The 20,210-nt window shown below is 42.4% G+C and overlaps 1 protein-coding gene across 1 annotated transcript in view; it reads right to left on the minus strand.

The window, feature by feature from the left end:
• ACSL1 (acyl-CoA synthetase long chain family member 1) overlaps positions 1–18,878 on the minus strand; it is a 38,046-nt gene extending 19,168 nt beyond the window's left edge. The window contains exons 1-5 of the mRNA XM_074541382.1: positions 18,739–18,878; positions 9,657–9,884; positions 3,650–3,764; positions 3,209–3,273; positions 1,882–1,983 (exon numbers count right to left, since the gene is read on the minus strand). Of these exons, the coding sequence (XP_074397483.1) occupies positions 1,882–1,983; positions 3,209–3,273; positions 3,650–3,764; positions 9,657–9,851 (477 nt within the window). The 5' untranslated portion in view covers positions 9,852–9,884; positions 18,739–18,878. The remainder of the gene's footprint in view (positions 1–1,881; positions 1,984–3,208; positions 3,274–3,649; positions 3,765–9,656; positions 9,885–18,738) is intronic.
• Positions 18,879–20,210: the final 1,332 nt, after the last annotated feature.

Genomic DNA, 20,210 nt, shown 5'->3' on the forward strand with positions numbered 1-20,210 from the left:
GTAAATATCAAACCATGACACTCAAGTTCTCTCAAAGCCAAGCAAGCAACTAGTACTAAATATAGACAGTCAGACTTTTAGGTTCTCTTCTGACATAGTTCTGATCTTCTGTTAGGAAAACCACACTTCATTGTTGTGTTTTCTCTCAATCAAAACAAAACCTCTCCACTTCCAGAAGAGATGACTGTTTTCCAGGAAGTCAAAGTAATACTTTTATTTACAAATCCAAGTTTTGGTTTTGCTAGGATTTTCCCCATTAGGGGATTTCCCCAGCAGCTGTTCCCTGAAATAACAAATGTGAGTAATTTCACACAAAAAAAATATCTTCACATATTCTCCTGTCTGGATTAGTGGTTATGACTGGTAAGTCACAACACCCATCCAGTAGTTTTGAGCAGGGAAAATCCCAGATTTGAAATTGCTGGTTAAAAAAAAATCTTTTAATCTCATTCCTGACCCAACTCAAAGCAATACAACTTAAACATTTTATTTTTATAATCAGAAAGAGCAAAACTCCATGCTCTCCTTCAGAAATACCCTAACCCAGCAGAGACCATGCACACTTAGCTCTCTAGAGAAACGATTCAAATGGGCACAACAAAAACATGGCTCCCTTTTTTACTTCTGGTTCATCATGTTGTATGCACAGGAAGCTGAACTGTGGAGTCTGTAGCTCCATGTCATTTAACAGCTTCCTAACTGAATACATTCCAGCCTTCTTTATTACAGAAATAAATCTACAGGTGTTAGAAATAGAATTCCTTTAGGAAAACCCAAGAGCTTGGGAGTTTCTTAGGGTGTAGCCTGAGAGAGAAAGAAGGAAGCCACAGTCACTTGTCATACATCTTGCATTTTAGTGACAAGAGACTGAGACACTGATAGAACTTCTAACCCTGAGAACTGTGGATGTCCTTTGATGATGGCAAACACAAACAGGAGTGTTTAATCAAGAGGGACAGTATCCTTTTGATAAAGGGTAAGAAGCAGTCCCCTGTCTTAATATAGGTTTACACTAAACTAGCTCAGTGCAGCAAGTACTAGCTCAAACTACTAAACACAAATCTAGGTTAGAGAAATTCAGTCCTATAAAACAGATTTAATAAATAAGTCTAGAGAACATACACTTACTGAATATTTCATAATTTTTTTTAGAAAGGGCAATCTAGAATCACTTTATGGGTTAAAATGGATAGGCACTATCAAGCTGAATATCCCTATGGCTGTCTCAGGTGATTTTTCATTGTGTCACTTTCAGTCTTTCTATCCATTTTTATTAAATTGATTTCCAATTTTTGCCTTCAGCAGCAGTTTTCCCCTTCCAGAATCTTTGTTCCCAGGGCCTCTGGCAGAAACAAGAATTATCACCTTAACACATTTTTGTCCAAATATTTAATCAATAACTCTTCCTAGGTGTTTTAAGTTTAAACACCTCCTTGTGATTTCCTGTCACTTTCAACTGTCTAGGTTGTCCAATGTTACTTTTAAAGAGAAACTAAGCAGTGTTTACATTCACTAAGAACTACATTCACTTCCTATTAAACAAGCCACCTCTATAACATGGAAACAATGTAATTAGGTAAGTTCTTCTGAATTCCCTGATTTTTTTTCTGCTCTCTAGTTTTCTGCATTTAGCTCTAGGGGCAAAAAAACAAAAAACACCCCAACCAAAACACAACAACATATGACATTATGTCAACTACTAGTTTTGGTTCTTAGGTAAAAGGTGCCATGTCTATAGCTCATGGGTCTACAATGTCAGTCCTTAGGCTTTTCCTAACACCAAATAGGCTCTCAGTAGGGAAGTACACTGACAAGAGAGAAAGGAGTAGGCCCTTTTAGTAATGGCCAGACCACAAATACACAAAATGTTAGCTTAATTACCTCAGGTCTGTTTTGTGAAAAGATTCCTATGTACTGAACATGAGATGGTTTGAAGCCTCGGTGCAGTAATGCAGAACCCACATACTCAGCTCTGTCTGAAGCCTGGAGGGGCAAAAAAAGAGGAGGAACAAAAACAAAATAAGAGCAAGCTCATAATTGCTAACCCTCCTCAACAATTATTAATTGGTATGAATGAGAGAGAAGTTTAGGTTATTTTGGATGAGCTCCGTGGCTCTGATAACCTAAACATTGCAGTGCCATTACATGGCACTGACTGTAATTATTACACTTGCACTCAATATGCAGCAGAAGAAACACCTGATCCAGTCAAACTTGAATGTGTTAAGTATAAGTTTAGAGGTTCAGCACACAAACACAGAAAAGGCTGTTTTGCTGTATGTGTGTTAAACCCAAGAAGTGACCCTGGAATGATTAAACTTAATATTTCTGTTTAATCACAGGCATTACATACACTCTCCTTTTACTTCATTCAGTGCCTATGGGAGAAGCATTTCTCCCTTGAAAATACAATACAACAAAGAGCCAAAACCCACTTAGTTCTATTAACAAAGCTTGGGAAGGCAATTTTCCAAATTCTTTTTGTATAGCACATGACCGGAAACCATATTAGTCACAAGACCCCAAAAGCAAAGCTTTATTAAAAGAGGTATGCCTAACAAATTCACAGCAAAGTCACCTTGGGAAAAAAGTGAGGTCTGTTGCACACAGAAGGTGTTTAATGACCTTAGCAGTATGCAATAGGCAAGGTTTATGCAAATTTGAAGACCAAATGATTAAATCAGGAACAACCTAAGTGTGCACAGCTGCTAATGGAGATTTGCATACAGATATTTTCAGGGATCAAGAAGCAGAATGCTGCTAGTTAGAAGCACATCTGCTAGCACCCTATACAACTGTCATTCAGACTATGGAGACAAGGTGTCAGGAAGCCCAAACATCACCTGTAGACACAACTCCTGTAAAGTGAGCCTCTTGGAAGCAAGCACAGTCTGAGCCCCTGAACATTACTTCAAAGCTGCTGCTTCGCCCAAGTTCTAAACAATTCAGCATTGAGATGCCAAGATAAGTTTTATTTCAGAATTGTTTGGGGTTCACAAAACAGGTGCAGGAGGTGCTCTTCCTTCTCTCCCTTGCACATATTTAAGGCTGTTCCTTTAAGACACTGTAATAGGAACTAGCACCTTTCTGCAATATTCTGCTACTACTTTAAAACATAAATAATTCAAATTTGTTATATCACATTACTGGATGTTGTATCAATGGTCTCAGCAAACAAAAGCAAGTCTAGCACTAAGAGACTACTTACCTCTTTATAGGAGATCCATTCATATGGCTGGTTTGGTTTTCTAAAACCAAGACACGGACCATTATCTAAAAAAAAAAAAAAAAAAAAAAAATAGACACTCAAAATTCAACCCCAACTCCTCTGTCCTGACACCACTCTTGGTGTTAAGCCCCTAGATTCTCAGCAGACACTTTCAGATGAAAAATGGGGTTTTTTCAGGGGTGCAAGGAAGGAAGCTGAGAAAGACAGAAGCTACAAAGTTTAGGCCAAGGAATACAACACTGACTTTATTCACAGAACTCTTTCACAAAATAGCAGTTTCATTTGTCCTCAAGAAAATTCACATCCAATACATCCATCATACTGCTAGACTGAGACTCCCTATGCCCAGCTGCATTTCAAAAGAGTTCAAATACATAGCTCCTGACATATTTAAAATATTATCTTTAATTTTAGACTTACTTGATACTTGTACACCCCTTTGGAAAATATCATAAACTGTTCTCACATCATCATAGTAGTAGGACAACAGTTCATCACTGCTGAGAAGAGCGGACCTTCGAGCATGCTCACCACCCTAAGAAAAGCAAGCAGAAAGGTCAGACACCCTTGGGGGCTTGCAGGAATATTCTTCTTGAGAGAACTATGCAAGGTTTTCCAGGACATTGTTTTTTAAGAGTCAAACTGCTCCCTACATTACCAAAAACCTGCCACAATCTTATTCCCCAGCTACATATGATAGCACAGAACAGATGAGAACAGTAAAGTCTAACAAGAGGCATTTTGTCAAAAGCACTTTCTTAAATCTTTTACTCCATTAGTGCAATGTAGACCATAATTAATTTCATCCAGCTTCCTAAATTCAGCCTCAGAGCAGTCTAGACAGAATATTAATGGTGCAATCCCAATATATTTTTCTAATTAAGATGACAGAACATAATCAACTTCAATATGTGGTTTCAAACCCTAAATGATCTTAAGCATGGCCACCAATACTCTAAACAAGTGTTCTCATAAGCAAAATACTCTGCTCCAGATAGAGTCCTTTAATCCAATTAAAAGTTGCATCTTACAAAAAAGATTTATTTAAATGCGGTCAAGACAATACTATCTTGAAAATTGAAATCACCATTTTTTTAGCTACTGAGCACTTAGAGAAGCTAAAACTGGAAGTCAACACAAGAATCTAATAATTCCGATATAACACTGCCTTTTTTAGAGTGACTGATTAAATAACCTCATTTTATAGAGAGCAATCGAGTTTCACAAACTATAATTATGCAATTACTATTAGGCCACAGTTCTTAATTAGTCCTGTTATGATGACAGACACCTACAAGCAAGTTTTTATCAGGAACAGCCCAGCTGGTTAAACAGAGGATCTGGAGTAAACACTGTGTAAGATTTTCTCCATCAGTGTAATCAATTTCTGGCTCTTTCAGAGAGTCAAACCCTAGACAATTCAGGCACAGATTTAGTTAGTCTATCCTCCACAACTCAAATCTCTTCATATGAAGCCATAGATTCTTCTCCTGTTTTCAAAGTATTCTGGAAGACCAGACACCCTCTGTTCATGTATAAGCTAGATAAATACAAGTTTGTGTACAGAAGATGTCATATCACCCATGTCTGTAGAAATCAGCTAGCACACAAAAGGCACAGAGAGGAAAAATATTTTTACACTAAAACAAGCCTAACTTGTTTTAGCAAAACAGTATGAGTAATGCAGAGCTTGCCACTCCTTTGACAGTAAGCAGAAACGTACACTGTGAACATGACCCAGAACAACTTAATGAGTGGCTCACCTCTAAAAATTCATAACATTAGAAATTCAAGAGTCTACTTGCTCTCAGACCAACATCTACTCTACAGGAAATTAACAGATCACTAGTACATGTCTCTGCCTGGAAAGAAAAGCAAGACTGCTTGCTTCATTTCACTGGGTTCTCAGATCTTGGATAATCAAGGTCATCTTATAGATTTTCCCAGTGTTGTCACTCTGGAACTAATCTAAGAAAGATCACACAATGTAGTTTGTTGCCATGGCCACGGGTAACATCAACAAGTGCAGTGTATCACATGTGCCACATCTGACGTGCTATAATTCCCTCATCAGGTGAAATACAATAGCCTGAGCCATTCCTCAGCAAGAGGAGTCAAGAAGTATTTGCTTCTCCTCATGTGGCTACTACTGCTTTGTTTACACTCCCTATTACACAGCACCACAAAAGCAACTTTTCCAGTGCCTGAGGCACTAACCAAATTTGAATATGAATCATCAGACAGTACACTGCTTAGATACAAGACTGATGGCACTGTCCTTCTGAAAAAAGGGGAACTCTCTAACAGACTGCTGTTGAAAAATTCCCATTGGTTCTTATAAGTTTTCAGTAAGGGGAAGCAATCACCTTTCAGTTTTGCTTACTTTGTTCTTTTTCCTATAGTAAAGTAGAATTAACTAGATTATCAACAGTCTTAGAATAAAAGTTTTTCAGAAAAACATCCATCTCCTTGTATGAAGGCCATAAGGAGTTCAACATCAGTGATGCAGTGAAATACTCCCAGGTATGTGGAAGGTCAAACCAGGAGCGTAATGCAAGGTCTAAACTGACTCATCTACTAAGCAATAGATCTCATCTACATTTTTGCTTGAAAGCAGCAAGAACTACTGTTTTAAGATCTAGTCCAAACAGTCCTTTATCCAGAATGTTTGTGCAATATGAGGGAAAGTTCTGTTTGTAGCAAACTTTTTTAAAAAAATCACTAGTCATTACCACCAGGTATCTGAATCCTAGGACTGGAATGTTTGGCTGACTTCACACAGGTTAGTTTGAATAGGTTTGTCCAGTAAAAAGATAAGCAGTCAAAAGGGTTGCCAGTTTTAATAACCGTCCTTAAAATAGCCAGGCAGTAAAATCTGATAAATTTGAGAACAGATTCTAGTAACTCGTGTAAAGCAGCCCTTGCAGCAGCTCAGGGACTTGCAGGAAATTACCCTACTGCACATCAAATGCTAGTCATTAAGTACAACCTTGGCATTGGTTAAAAATAGCAGCATCTGAAGGAAACAGATTTATTCTACAACAGAGTGTATATTACTCTATCAAGGCCTATTCAGGTCACATAAAGTAACTGCTTTTGTTCAAGCCATGGATTTGACACAGGGCTCTTATGATTAGCAGTAATGTTGCAGGCATGCTGAAGACTCCACCATGCCTCAGGGATGAGAGAAATTTCCCTTTACCTGGGAGGGAAAATATACTAGCAAGTGGTGCTTAGGTCACCAACATACTTATTCCGAGCAGCAAGTAGTACAAACCAGAGTTTTCAAACTAGCCATTTAGTTCTAAGTATGCTATTCCCTAAGAAAGCATACAGCACCTAAACCTGATCATTCATAGGGAGATAAGCACATGTGCAATCAAGTGATTCTTGAAAGACAAGGCATGCTAGAATTCTGGCAATGGATCAGAAAAACATAAGAACACTTAAAATGTTTTCATGAGTTGAATACTTCTCTCCATATTTGAATTTTTTTTTCTTAAGGGAACAGAAAAGCCAGTCAAATCCAGTCTTACTCCTAGAAAATACTGACATCCTAATATTTATTTCTATCCTATTTTTCTACATAGCATAAGTTGGGACAAATAAAAGTTTTTAAAGCAAGATTTAATATATTTGACAGCCATACACCTGCACACAAAATCAACTCAGCTGTTAGTCAGCAGTGGAAGGGAAGCAATCTACAGTCAGACAGATCCAGATGTGGATGACATCCCTGCAAGTGTTGAAGGCCAGGCTGACAGGGGCTCTGGGCAACCTGGTCTAGTGCAATGTATCCCTGCCACTTCAGTAACTCTTTGCACTCATTTTCAACTACGTGTGCAATCTTTTTGCTCATCCAGGGACTGTTAAAATGGGTCATACAGTGCTGGCCTACCAAGTCAAAGTTTTGGAGAGATAGGAAGTGACCTGGAACAACAGTAAATAGGATCTTCTTTCTCCCATATGAAGTTATGAAGATAAAATATCAAAACATGTAGAAACCCTACTCCAGTCACTGACCTCACTTTTATTTCCTTGGCATCTAACAAAGTGAAGTCACAAGTAAGAATTATGTAGAAGCTTATTTCTAGTTCAAATTTCTTTCTGTAAATGAACAAGTAGACTAGATAGTAAAACAGTAGCAAAGAGACATTGCCTTCTGACATGTCTTTTTTGGAGCAACTGCTCAGGCCTTTTAAAATTGTATTGTTCAGGCAGAAAAAAAATGTTTAGACAATTTCAGAGCAGTACTTGATTTTTTTCCCCCTGTAGAAGACAACCCACCTCAACATATACATAGGAAAATTGAGTCTATGAAGTTAAATTTTAAGCAAAATGTAGTGAGAACCTGAATCCTGAGCACTGTAATAAAGTCTTTTCACTGTTACAGGAGTAGTAATTCCAACATACACTTGAAACTTTATTCAAAGCATACATTCTCATTTGATTACCATTTTAAACATTATTAATAGTTCATTATTAATGAAAACAAAATTGGACAGATTTTAACTCATTTCAAGATATTCTCTAAGTTTGAGCTCTTATCACTGCAACATGCTAACACATTCAGGTGTTTTTCATTTAAGTCCAACTAGTATTTAGCCCATTAAACACATTTTTTAAAGAGGCAGTGAAAAATAATACTGTTATACCTATCTTGCTCTGATCAGAGAGCCAATTAGTGTAATTGGATCAATGATGCATTAAGTAGCTTAGTGAAGTCTCATACTGCCAAACAATGATTTCAATCTCAGAATCCAACAGTGACAAGTAATTTAACCTGAAGAAGTAAAGGCAGTGAACTGAGACTGCTGTCAAGAGTCTCAAGCAAATAAGCATTTGTCATGGGATTTATGGCCAGCTAAAAGCTACTGTCTTACCATCTTAAAATGCAATGCCCCCCAAAAATCTGCTGAAGTCTACACTGCCTAATGAGGCACTCCACAGCTGGAAAACTTGCACTGCTAGCTCATTCCAGCAACCAAGATGTGCTGGTTTACAAGACTATTCTACCTGTTGCCTACACGTCTGCTGACAGACTTGGAAAATCTCACCAAAGTGAGATCTAACTCCTAGATCCTTACTCTACACATAGCTTGAACTTAGGTGTTTTCTGGCAATTATCACATTCCAACAAAACATTTTTTGTTTCCCTTTTGTGCACCTCTCATAGCAGACCATTTTGTGCTACAGTAACGTGATGTGTCCCTACACTTGCTGCATGCTCCACTGAGAAGATCAGGAAATAAACTGTGAATGGGGGGGGGCCAACTAATGTGTCATTCTTCAATCTCAACACAATAAAACACTGAACAAAGTGCCCAATTTGAAGTAATGACAGGAGTTTCCTAGAGTTCATGAGTTGACCTACTCTGCCACATTTGTTTACATCAGTTTGTAATCATATCTGGTCTTAAGCACAAAAGTCATGTTAATTTAATTTGATACAGGACAACTAGATGCAGTCTATCCATGCAGAAGAATGTAGTGTAAAGGGAGACTTCAGTGCCAAGTATATATGTATAAAAATCTATAGTAGTAATCTCTATCATCAGTAAGCCAAGAAGCTGTCAGCTTTATAATTCTACATTTTCTATCTATCTCCCTGAAAGATCACAAGCTTCCAAAACTCCCCTGCCTTCAAAAGGAGAAAACACCTTGTCTCTCCTGAAGAAAGAGAACACTCTTGAAAAAATTATTATTTGACTCTGTAGTGAGCAAGAGAATCAATGAAACCACAACAACCAAAAAAACCAGCCTTGCAATCTGCTGTCTGTATTTGCTCACAAAGCAACAGTTTCTCCCACTCAGACTATTTGACTTCACTTTTTAAAAGCCACCACCTAAAAGTAACTCTGCTTCTAAAAAGTGTAAGACAAAAGCTAAGCTAACATCCAGAGTTTAGCAGGTGGCTGGTTTAATTTCAACTTACTCTATGGCTGGGATCTTGGCAGAATAGTATTTCTTTCCACAGATCATCTGAGGACAATGAGTACCCTCCTGATGCTTGTAACACAATATAAAGTCTCACGTGTCAGCTATTATACACTAAAAATAACAGAAGAGTTATTAGCCTAATCAGTACATACCAGTATACATACTCTGACCCCAAGACCTAATTTAATAGGTCATCATGCGGCCAGAAATTGAAAACTACACTCTGCCAATTGTAATATGAACAAGTTTTGTCATTGGTGAGATCAGAAGCTCAGTTGTCTCAGCAGAATCTTCTTCTCCTGTGATAAGTTATTTCCTCAGGCCTCATGCTGGTTTTCATATTCAGAAAGCCAAAATAATGAGTTCAAGCCACATTTCAGAAATGTATTTTTCCCACATTACAGGTTTAGAAACACCCTAATGCAAATCAGTGCTGCATTATGGTTCAAATGGCAGTGAACTCCAGCATCCATCAAGTGGCACTTACCTCTACTTCCACAGACTGCATTGCTAAATCACAAGGTGGTTTTATTGCCTTTGGTCTTGTTGCATACCAGTAGGTTGTGAGGGCCGCAAAGGCACCGAAGCCCATGAGTGTGTTTGTCGGAAGGGTGCGCACATACTGCCTGACATCCCCCAGCTCGGGCATCCGTAGGTATCTGAACAGCTCATGTGCTTGCATTGTGGTTCACTGCACTTGTTTCGGTGCTGGAATCTGTTGGTACAAAAAAAAGTTGCACAAAAAAATCTGAAATGCACTTTTGATTTGCTGTTGCTATAGGGCAATGATGTATGCTTTGTCCTACTGGCTTCCCACTGTCAAAATAACCTGATCCTCCACTAGGCAGGCAATATCTTTAGAAATCTGTGCTGCAATTAACCAAGCAATTATTAGTTGATATTCCAGAAAAACAGATGGGGCTGAGAAGAGGGAATTTCTTCAGGCTTTTAGTATTGCTTGCAGCAGAGACTGAACTCATTTTTTAAAAAAGATGACCTTTTGTTAAAGGAGAGAATTTCACAAAGGTAAAATAGTTATTTGTAGAGTAGATGTATTGTAAGACTGTTTAAACAGTTAGTCATCAAGCAGGGAAGTCTGGGAAATGAAGGGCAGGGACATATGTTATCCTTCCTGCATGTAACAGAGTATCCCAATCCTATAGGAGCATAGCAGGAGCAGATTTTTCCCGTCCTAATTCCAGTAAAATCAACTCTTTTCTACTCTCCCTTCAGACATGCACAGAAAGGTCAGTATAGCAAGCTGTTTTCAAAGCCAATATCCTCCCATAGCTCCTCCATGGTACTTAGCAAGTTTCCTATTTCTCCCAGTAATTTATCTCTGGTCATGAGGCAGACTGAGGCAGTGGCAAATGAGGCCCACGGCAGCAGCACGCAGCAATACAATCAAGCACAGGAAGCACATTTGATTTGTCACGTTCGCACAGAAGAAGAGCTGGAAGAGGCTGCTCCCTGCCAGCACTCACTGACACGGATATTCCACAGCAAGAACCAGCTGCAGAAAAAAAAAAGGGATTGCAGTCCGCTCAGCTGGTGCTCTCCTCCACAGCCAAGGTCTCCCGGGACGTGTGTCACATGCCGAAGGGCCGGCCGGTGCCCACTAGGGGAGAGGTGAGCGGGAGCAGCCGGCCCGCGCGGGGCCAATGGCAGCGGGCAGCGCTCACCCCACCGGGCCCGGGCCCGGCCCCGGCACGGCCGCCCGACGCCCGCCACGGCCGGCAGCGCTGCCCCGCCGGCTTGAAGAACAAAGACATGTATTTACTTAGGTAATTTAGGTCCTAGCCATGTCCTACGGACAACGGAATTAAACAAAGGTCCTAGAGAATGTCAAAGAGGTAGCTAACAGCTACAGTCATACTGTGTAAGGAGCCACCGCTGCAGGAGGGTGACACATGAGACTGACACCCAAACGTGCAGAATTATGTTTACAAGTTTTAAGACCAACTATACCCGGTTAACATTTCATATTTCTACAGGAAAATTTCTAGTTTACAGTCTGACCTTGAAATCGTTACTGCTGCAATCAGTTATTCAGCCAGACAACAGAAACGTGGGCTAGTTCACAAAAAGTCTAACCAGTATTTGGACAAGATTTGCTAGAGACAGCAAAATAGTAATAAAATTGGTTCAAAGGGCCCATGCTTTCACAATGTTAACAGGGCAGGCTGAACAAGGTCATGGATGGGGGCAGTTGGGATGAAATCAAGTTCCATCTCTGGAACAGTCCTAGACCCACAGAGTAATCCCCAGGCAGCAGGCACTGCTCTCTGCCCCACACCTTTCTCTTCCGGCCCAGCCTTAGGGCACAGGGCTGCATCACCTCGACAGGCAGTGCAGGGCCACTACAGAAACGCCTTCTTGTTATCTGCACAGTGATATACAGCAGACTATAATCAAAATCCACAACACATCAGGCTGTAACAACCGAAGGTAGAGATGAACTGAATATATAAACAAGCTCTTAATTTCCTTTTTTAAAAAAGGAATCAGTTATTGATTTAACAGTTATGATCACCATGCAGTTGCTTTTTACACCCCTAATCATGTTCATTAGCATTACAGGTGTGAAAACTACTAAAGTTTTACTATACACGGATGAACAGTAAGAATAAAAAAACCTCATTCACCAACAAGGAAGCCTGGACTTAAAAGTTAATTTCACATTTATCACAGACACCACATCATAAAACTAGACAAAGGGGTCTATGATATGGGTAATGGCTAAGAGCAAGCTTAGCTCTTTCCTCAAGCTCCACAATGAGCACCTTTGACTTTTAAAACTGCTTTCCTGACTGCATTAGTCATGAAGTGTCCTGCACACACACTATGATTTAGGAATGCAATGCAATTTGAATTACTCAAAAGGCTGTGTGCCTTTACAGGTAACAAGAACAGAAGCAAACATCATTTAATTTACACAACAGTCCCATTCTAGTCAAGGATTGGCTATGATTTCAGCCTGGGTGAAGAGAAGAGAAACACCTCTGCTTTTCATTTCCTTGCCCAGCTCTTTCTAGGGAAGCCTGCAATATAAAACTGTTCTTGAGCAGTTATACCACAAGTTATCAGATATCCAATGATACATTTTGCTGCTTATGTTTATATTGAGATAATACCTTACTATATCTCCTGCCTCATCCACACAAAAGACCAGGACACAGTTTTCTGCAAGACTAAGTCATTGCAAGCTTTAACACTATCTGTTAAGTCATATGAGCTCGTCTTCTGCATTTAGGGCAAAGCCAGGTGCAACCAAGACAATAAATTCACATTCTTAACACACGCATACAAATATACCCCATCAAGAAAACTGGCTTCAGTGCCTGCCAGCCTTCAAGTCATCTCAGTATCTAGCTGGCTCATGCTCCAAACATCATCAGACACCCTGGGTTTTTATCACAACCAAGGAGAATGGTTTAGAGTCCTCACACTGAGATACAAAGATCCTCAGAGTGGAGCTTGCATCTAGCTTTCAGTTGTTTTCCTCATGGAAGGGCCCAGCTAAGTTTGCTCACTCAAGGCAAGTAAAAAAAGCCACGCTCTCTTGACAAATTCTTGTCCTGCAATTCTTTCTTACCAAGCAGGATCTGGAACACAAGGGACAGACTCAAACTAAGCCCCAGTGTGAGACACAGCTGAAGACCAAAAGGAAGGAGATTCCAGATGGAAAGTACCAGTCTGTAATACTCAGATTGCTACATGTAGGGGGGAAAGAGCAGCATCAACATCTGAGGTCAAAAGCACTTTTTTCTCAATGCCATCAATAGACCATGCTATTTTTTTTAAGACCAGAGGGAAAGAAGTTTGGGTAATGAGCCAAAACTGCCTCAGAGACAATTATCTGTCTTGACCACCTCCAAAGAAACAATCCCCCCAGTGCAGCCCAAAAAGGCACCCCTCAGCATTCACTGTATCAGTTTGGCTAAGGAGCTCTGTACGTTTCAGACAAAGCCAGCTCTCTGCTCACACACACCCACCCGCCCTGCAGCACCCAAGACTCGTTCTTCACAGCACAGCCAGTATCTCAAGGCAGCGACCCAAGTTGGCAGGGCTCAGCCGCTCTGCTGCTCCCACTCTGGGTGTACAATGGTCTATTTACAGTGGGCAGCAGCCTGCCCATTGTCTGCCCATAGCCAGGCATGGTCCGAGTGCAACGGAAGAGAACAGGAGAGCAGCCATCGGCTTCTGTAGTGCAGAGAAAACAACCCCAAGAACCAATGGCCTTTCTTTCTCTCTGTGCTAATATTTAGATAAACAACACACTAGCACTGCCATAAAGGCAGGTCCGTCACATGGTGTAAAAGAACAGGCTGTGTTATTTCTGCAGCCTCTTGCAGGGAGGAGAAATCTACAAGACATGCCGCCTCTTATTATGAGCAATATAGCATTATGATGTTTTCATTATGATATGCTGAAACAGGGAACCAGCCACCCACATACCTTTGAGTTGTCCTGACAGCTACCTGCCACTGCAGTCTTTTTTTCTTTACTTACTCTTACAGGTTACACTGCTCAGCTCCCATGGATCTGTTTTTCTTAAGCCTTTCTCCCCTCAGCCTTTGAAAGAACAAGTGCAGAATCACGTTCTAGCCTCTTTATAATGTATAAAAAAACAGGTAGAACAAATACCTTTGGCTATTAACCCAAGAAATCTTTTTGTCTGAACAGAATACATAATCCTCATCTCAGAGTGCATTTATAATCACCTTAAATTTGAGTCAGTCCACCATGTCCTAGGTAATATGCTGCCACAGACCCTTTCCACATTAGCCAGGCAGTCACAAGGGAGGGGATCTGGCAAACACAATCTTTCTATGTTATTCCCGATGCTAGTTCTCAAGTAGATCAACTCTCATTTCAATGACCAGATAGCCATTAGCTCCCAGAAGAAAACAACAGCACAGCTGGGGAAGAGGGTGGACTACTGTAATACTACACATTAGGCACAAAACTGTAAATGAACACTGCTTACAAATCCTCCCAGGATTTTCTGCCTGTCCTGCAGTCAGAGGGAATCTGACTGAGGTCTTGCAAACACCTGTAACATAGCCAAACTAGCCAGCAAGCAAACCACAACCACCTTCAAGATACAGCAAAGGAGCTTTGGTATTTGAGACCTGAAGGAGAAATCCTAGTTTAAGCTCTGTATAACAAACAAGACAGCAAGATGCCTACTGTGGTGCAGCCTGTCATGTCATATACGAGGAGTCATATATGACTCCTCAGCCAGGGAAAATCTGCCTGAAAAAACCAAACACATTGAACTGTCTAATCCACTACTATGACCTCCTCCTCCTCCACCACCTCTGCCTCACCCCTTGGCACCTCCCCAACTTTCCTTTTTAAAAAATCTTACCCAGAAATCACATAGTTTATCCAGCCAAGCTTGAGAGCTATAAACCCTTCTTTTAAAGCAGTAACTGACCTATTTACCTTCCTGCAAGAGTGAAGAAGAAAGAACTAGAGAACTAGGAACACAGCCCAGGCAGGAGGAACCACCAGGTCCCTAATATTCACACCTCACATCCAGCTCCTCTTCAGCTCCCTAAGTCAGGCTCTCAGCAACCATGGGGCATCACGTACTGGGGTGTAGGTTTGTTCCCTCTACTGGTTCAGATTCTCTTCCTGCATTTGGGACAAGGCAGAACTGGAGGGAAACAACCTACAAGCTGGATACAGACCCATAAGTTAGGACACTGACTTACTCATAAAGTGCAATCAAATTTAAGGCTGCAACCTTTAAGGGGCACTAAATCTGAAACAGGTCAAGGTTCTGTTCACACCAACAAGGAAAGTCACAGGCCCGTCCTCAGACATTTGGCCTCAGTCCCCTTGCAATCAAGTGGAACTCCACCTGGATTCTTGCCTCTCAGTGAGGTCCAGTAAGTAATTTGAGTGCACACTGGTGAGGTCACTGGAGTTTATTCCAGTTCAGGAGTTGAAACACGTGACAAGAATCTGCTCAATGCCTTTTGTGCAATTACAGTCCTCCAACAACATTTGGTAACCCTGTGTATGAAGGAAAATCAACACTTACCACTAAAACCTTTCAGAGAATGATTGCTTTGAGTTACCTTTAATCCATGCCTGTACATACACATCATGGCACTGAGCAATCTTGCTGGTTTCTCATCTCCAAAAACCAGATAAGATGCCTGCAAATATTTATTTTTCAGCCTACACTGCTATCCACTAGAACTGCATCCCTGCAACTCTGATTTGCAAGTACATCACAGCACTACTCTGTCAATCTAGTGTCATTCCAAATACCATTTAGATGAAAACCACCATATAGAACAAAACAGCTTTTTCCTGGTATGATATACTCAAGCTGAGTAGACCATACTCAAGGTGAGTGGATCATACCAACTTATTCATTCTACTCCTCCCAGGAAAAGGTTACCATTCACAAAGCCCAGTAGGCAGTATCAAGCTAACACATGGTTTAAGTGCTTGCTTGAGACTCTGTGAGAAGGAGTTTCTCACTCATACTTCGGATACCTGAACTCCTGCTGAAGGCAACCTGGGTCAGGCACACTAAGCCCCATGGCACTGCACTAGATGGGGTTTACATCCAGCAGGCTGTTACAAAAAAACAAATCCCTTAACACACTGAGACTGGAAGATCAGTAAGTACTTAGGAGAAGCAATTGGCTCACTGAGTGACCTCCCAACACCAGCAGCCCAAAAACTAGTATGACAAACAGAACAATCTTCTGACCACAGGTATTAAAGTATGCCTGCATCTACTCTGAGTCAGTGATAGTAAGCATCTTTGTCTTGCTTTCCTAGGAAATTAATTCAACCTTACTAGGCTATTATTGCAGTCTGACTGCAGAAGCCAAATTTTCAAAACATGGCACATGCCGTATCAAACTAAAAAGCTTAAGAGTTCTGGGTTCAAGAACAGTAATTCATAAAAAAAGGTGAAATCCTCTTCTGGAAATAGAACATCATGCACTTCTGGTATAGCACTTAAATGGTTCAACTACAAAAGCAAAATCCATTTTTCCTCTACACCTCTATAAAATCATGCAAGCTGTTTTCAATCAGTCTTGAGCAAACTACCAGTACTACTACGATTCAAATCCTAACAAAAAAAAAAAAATTACTATCACAGAATGGTTTGGTTTGAAAAATACCTTAAAGATTATCTAGCTCCAAACTCCCTGCCAGGGGTATGAAATCATATTTTACCCTGTATAGATGAGCAACTCTCAACACAAAAGGCAGCAAGAGAGCAGAAGCCTTATACTATCAAGTGTCCTTGTTCCAGGAGTCAGGTGGGATCTGCGGAAACACAAGCCCCACATCCGCTGACAGGGCTCAGCCTACAGCCTAGAAAGGTCAACACTGCACAGCAGAGCTTCCCTGAGCCACACAGCATTGTAAACTCCCCCACAAAACCATGCACCAATGAATAAACCATCAGCCCTCTTACTTCTGAGGATTTCTAGGGAGTTACTGCTGGTTATATTTACATAGTGAAACATTTAAGACATCTGAACTTTTAATTTAGCAGAGCAGGGAAGCAGGACATGGCAGGCAGTCTGTTCATAAGACCACCAGAAGCCCAATTTATCAAGCAATGTACCCCTTGGGCCAGAACATCTCTCTTGTCTCCGCTGCACATTCAAAAAATTTCCTGCTATTAGTTTTCTTCAGTCTACCCAATTCCATCAACCCTATTAGCAAGAAAAACAATACACAAAAATCTATTTTTACCTTCTGTTGTTCACTTTAGTAAAAGTGCTGTTTTCTTGGAAGGATAAGAAAGAGAAAGGAAACCTTTTACGTTGCCCCACTGGAGAGCAACACACACGAAACAGGGAAGGTACAAGTCACCTCTGCCTCCTCCCAAAAATCCCAGGAAGTATTCCTTTCTAGCGGAGCAAGGAGATAGGAGAACCAGCTACACAGACTTCGCTCAAAAGACAGGCAAGTCACCCACAAAAATATTTCAAAGTTGTCTTACCATCTACTATAAATTGCTGGGTTTGTTTTTTCTACCAATATCAACCTTGTACTTGTCCTTGAAGCAAAAAGCTGCTTAGGTGTCTCCTTCTCAAAAACTGAAGACTTATTTCCAAACTCATGTTGCTCAACTTGTGGTTGTAAAACAACATCTACCAAATTTAGAAGCTACTTTTGTAAATTCATGGAAATCATGCAGTCCTCACACTAGGCTAAGGCTGTTTGCTTAAGACCTTGAATTGGTAATACTACACACAACAGCTACTTGGAATGACAAGCTTTAGATTTTTCCCATCAGCCATCTTTCAAACATTTCCCCATCCCAATACAAACAAGCTACATATCCTTAAACTGTAAAAAGGCAGTAACAGCAAGAGTCCATGAGGAACTCTATGTATCAGTTTTCGCATTATTAACACTGCTATTGTTGCAAGAGGAAGAGAAAGGTATTTTTCAGTAAACTCAGTGACCTCTTATATTCCATTTCTTGATGCAAGAAATCTGATCCAAATCCTGGTGCAGAGAAATCTCAGCTTGTGAGTTTGAGAGCACGTTCCAAAGCAAAGAGGCAATAATAAACTTTCCTGACCAGGCTCAGGAGAGTGCATGATTCCCTGTAAAGCAATGCAGATGAAAAAGGAAATCTATTAACACCACATGGATGAGGTCTGTTCTTTCCTATCAAGAACCTGACCATCATATCTCGGACACTAACCCAAGTGAGGCATATGTTTAGATTACACAGTCCAGGAGGGTGTCCGTAATACTCCAGACAGCTCACAGACATGCCGTTTAGAAATTTAGAAGGCTTCAAGTGTTGTAATTCCTGTTCAACAGGAACAAGAAACGTATGCATCCTAGAACAAAAGCGTCGGGTAACCAGGCTAAATCTCTGGGCTGTAGCACTGCAAGTCCTACCTAGCAGCAGAGGAGGCCTGCAAAGTCAAAGCCACTCAACCTTCCATTTTAGGCCAGTTTGCCTCACGCTGCATTTCCACACGTACTATAAACTGCTTTAAAGGGAGAAGAAAAAAAAAGCTGTATCAAGTACACGCTGCATTCACGCCCGAAAGACAACGTACTCGAAGGCAAAGTCCGGCAGCTAAACGAACGCGAAGCCGCGGGGCCAGCGGGCAGCACCGCGCTGCCCTGCCCGCTACCTGCTGCTCGGCCCGGCCGAGCCGCTCACCCCGCGCCAGGCCGAGCCGAGCCGGGCTGGGGGGCAACGCCGGCGCCGAACAATGCCCGGCCAGCCCGAGCTGCCGCAGCGCCGGGGGGAGGCCGGAGACAGACAGCTACGCTTTCCTGAAGGCTTTTGTGCGAGGGGAAGCCCAGCCGGCTCCGGGGAACGCTGATCCCACTGAGGGCCGGGGGGAAAGCCCCGCGGCCCCGCAAAGACAGCCTACGGGGACCGGCGGCGGGAGAGGACGGGACCGCCGGGCCCCGCGGTGACAGCGGCCGCGCAGACCACCCCGGCCCCGCGGCGGCCGCTCCGGCAGGCCCGGCCGCCTCCCTCAGCGGCGCGTCCCTGACGGCCCCCGGCCCGGACAGCAGCAGAGCCCCCGAACCCCGCTCACCTCCCGGCAGGAGCAGCGACCACGGCCGTACGCGCCGCCTCGGCGCCGCCCTTTTTAAGACTCGCACGGCGGGAGCGGCGTGTGCGTGTGCCGGGCCCGCCTCCGCCTCCGCCTCCTCCGCCTCCTCCCGTCCGCGCCGCCCGGCGGGGGCTGCCACCCGGCCTTGCCCGTGTCTGTCTCGCGGCACTCCCCCTCCCCTTGCCCCTGGCCACAGTAACTCACACAGACCCGCCGGGAGGGCGGTGGAAATGTTGTACTGTGCGGACACAAATAACAGAGATGGCCAGGGAGCTGAGGGGAGCACTGGCACTACTGCCACTTAACACCTTGCAGGTCTGATGTGACAGCTTGCAAAGCAAGAGCTTTCTTACAGGGCTTTCTTACGGCTCCCGAAAGGACATCTTCATCCAGTATGAATATGCTAAACGGACATAATTTGAAGTATGAAGGTGTTGGAAGAGGACAACGACCTTGTTGCAATTTGTTGCTTACCTCTGCCAAAATTTTTTTGTGAAGTGCTGTGAATTTGAGGGGCATGTTGAGGTGGCTGGGGCTTGATCAGGACCCTGGTAGTTATCATAGAATCATAGAATGTTTTGCATTGGAAGGAACCTTAACAATCGGCTAGTTCCAATGCTTCTGCCATTGGAACTTCTGCCTGCATACACCAGGCTGCTCAAAGCCTCATCCAACCTGGCCTTGAACATTTCCAGGGATATAGAATCCACAGCTTCGCCAGGCAACCTGTTCTGGTGTCTCTGAACTCTCGTAACAAAGAATTTCTTGTTCAGATCTAATCTAAACCCACCCTCTTTCATTTTATAATCCATAACCTATTTTCCTATCACTAAATGCCCGTGTAAAAAGACCCTCTCCAGCTGTCCTGCAGACCCCACATCTTCCCTTCATATACTGGAAGGCTGCTGTACTTTTTCTCCAGAGCCTTCTGTAGGCTAAACAACCCCAGCTCCTTCAGCTTGTCTTCACAGGAGAGGTGCTCCTGATCATCTTCATGGCCCTTTTCTGGGCCTGCTTGAGGGTATCCATGTCCATTGTGTGCTTGGGACCCCAGAGCTGGATGTAGTATTCAGATGGTGTCTCATGAGAGCAGTGCAGGAGCAGAATCCTGTCCCACACCCTGCTTGCCATACTCCCTTTGATGCAGCCCAGGACACATTTGGCTTGCTGGGCTGCAAGTGCACATTTGCTGCCTCACGTCCAGCCTCTCATTCACCAACACACCCAAGTCCTTCTACCCAGGGCTACACCTCAATCTGTTCTCTGCCCAGCCTGTATTCATGCTTGGGATTGCCCCAACCCAGATGTAGGACCTTGCACTTGGCCTTGTTGAGCTCTCTGAGGGTCATGGCTCCACCTCAAGTCTGTCTGGGCCCCTCTGGATGGCAGTTAAGTTACCTCAACTGTTTTCGGTTTGGCTATGTGCTGCACTGGTCCATTAGACATGTAAATCA

Source organism: Zonotrichia albicollis, chromosome 5 (genome assembly GCF_047830755.1).
Source record: "Zonotrichia albicollis isolate bZonAlb1 chromosome 5, bZonAlb1.hap1, whole genome shotgun sequence".
Taxonomy (NCBI): Eukaryota; Metazoa; Chordata; class Aves; order Passeriformes; family Passerellidae; genus Zonotrichia; species Zonotrichia albicollis.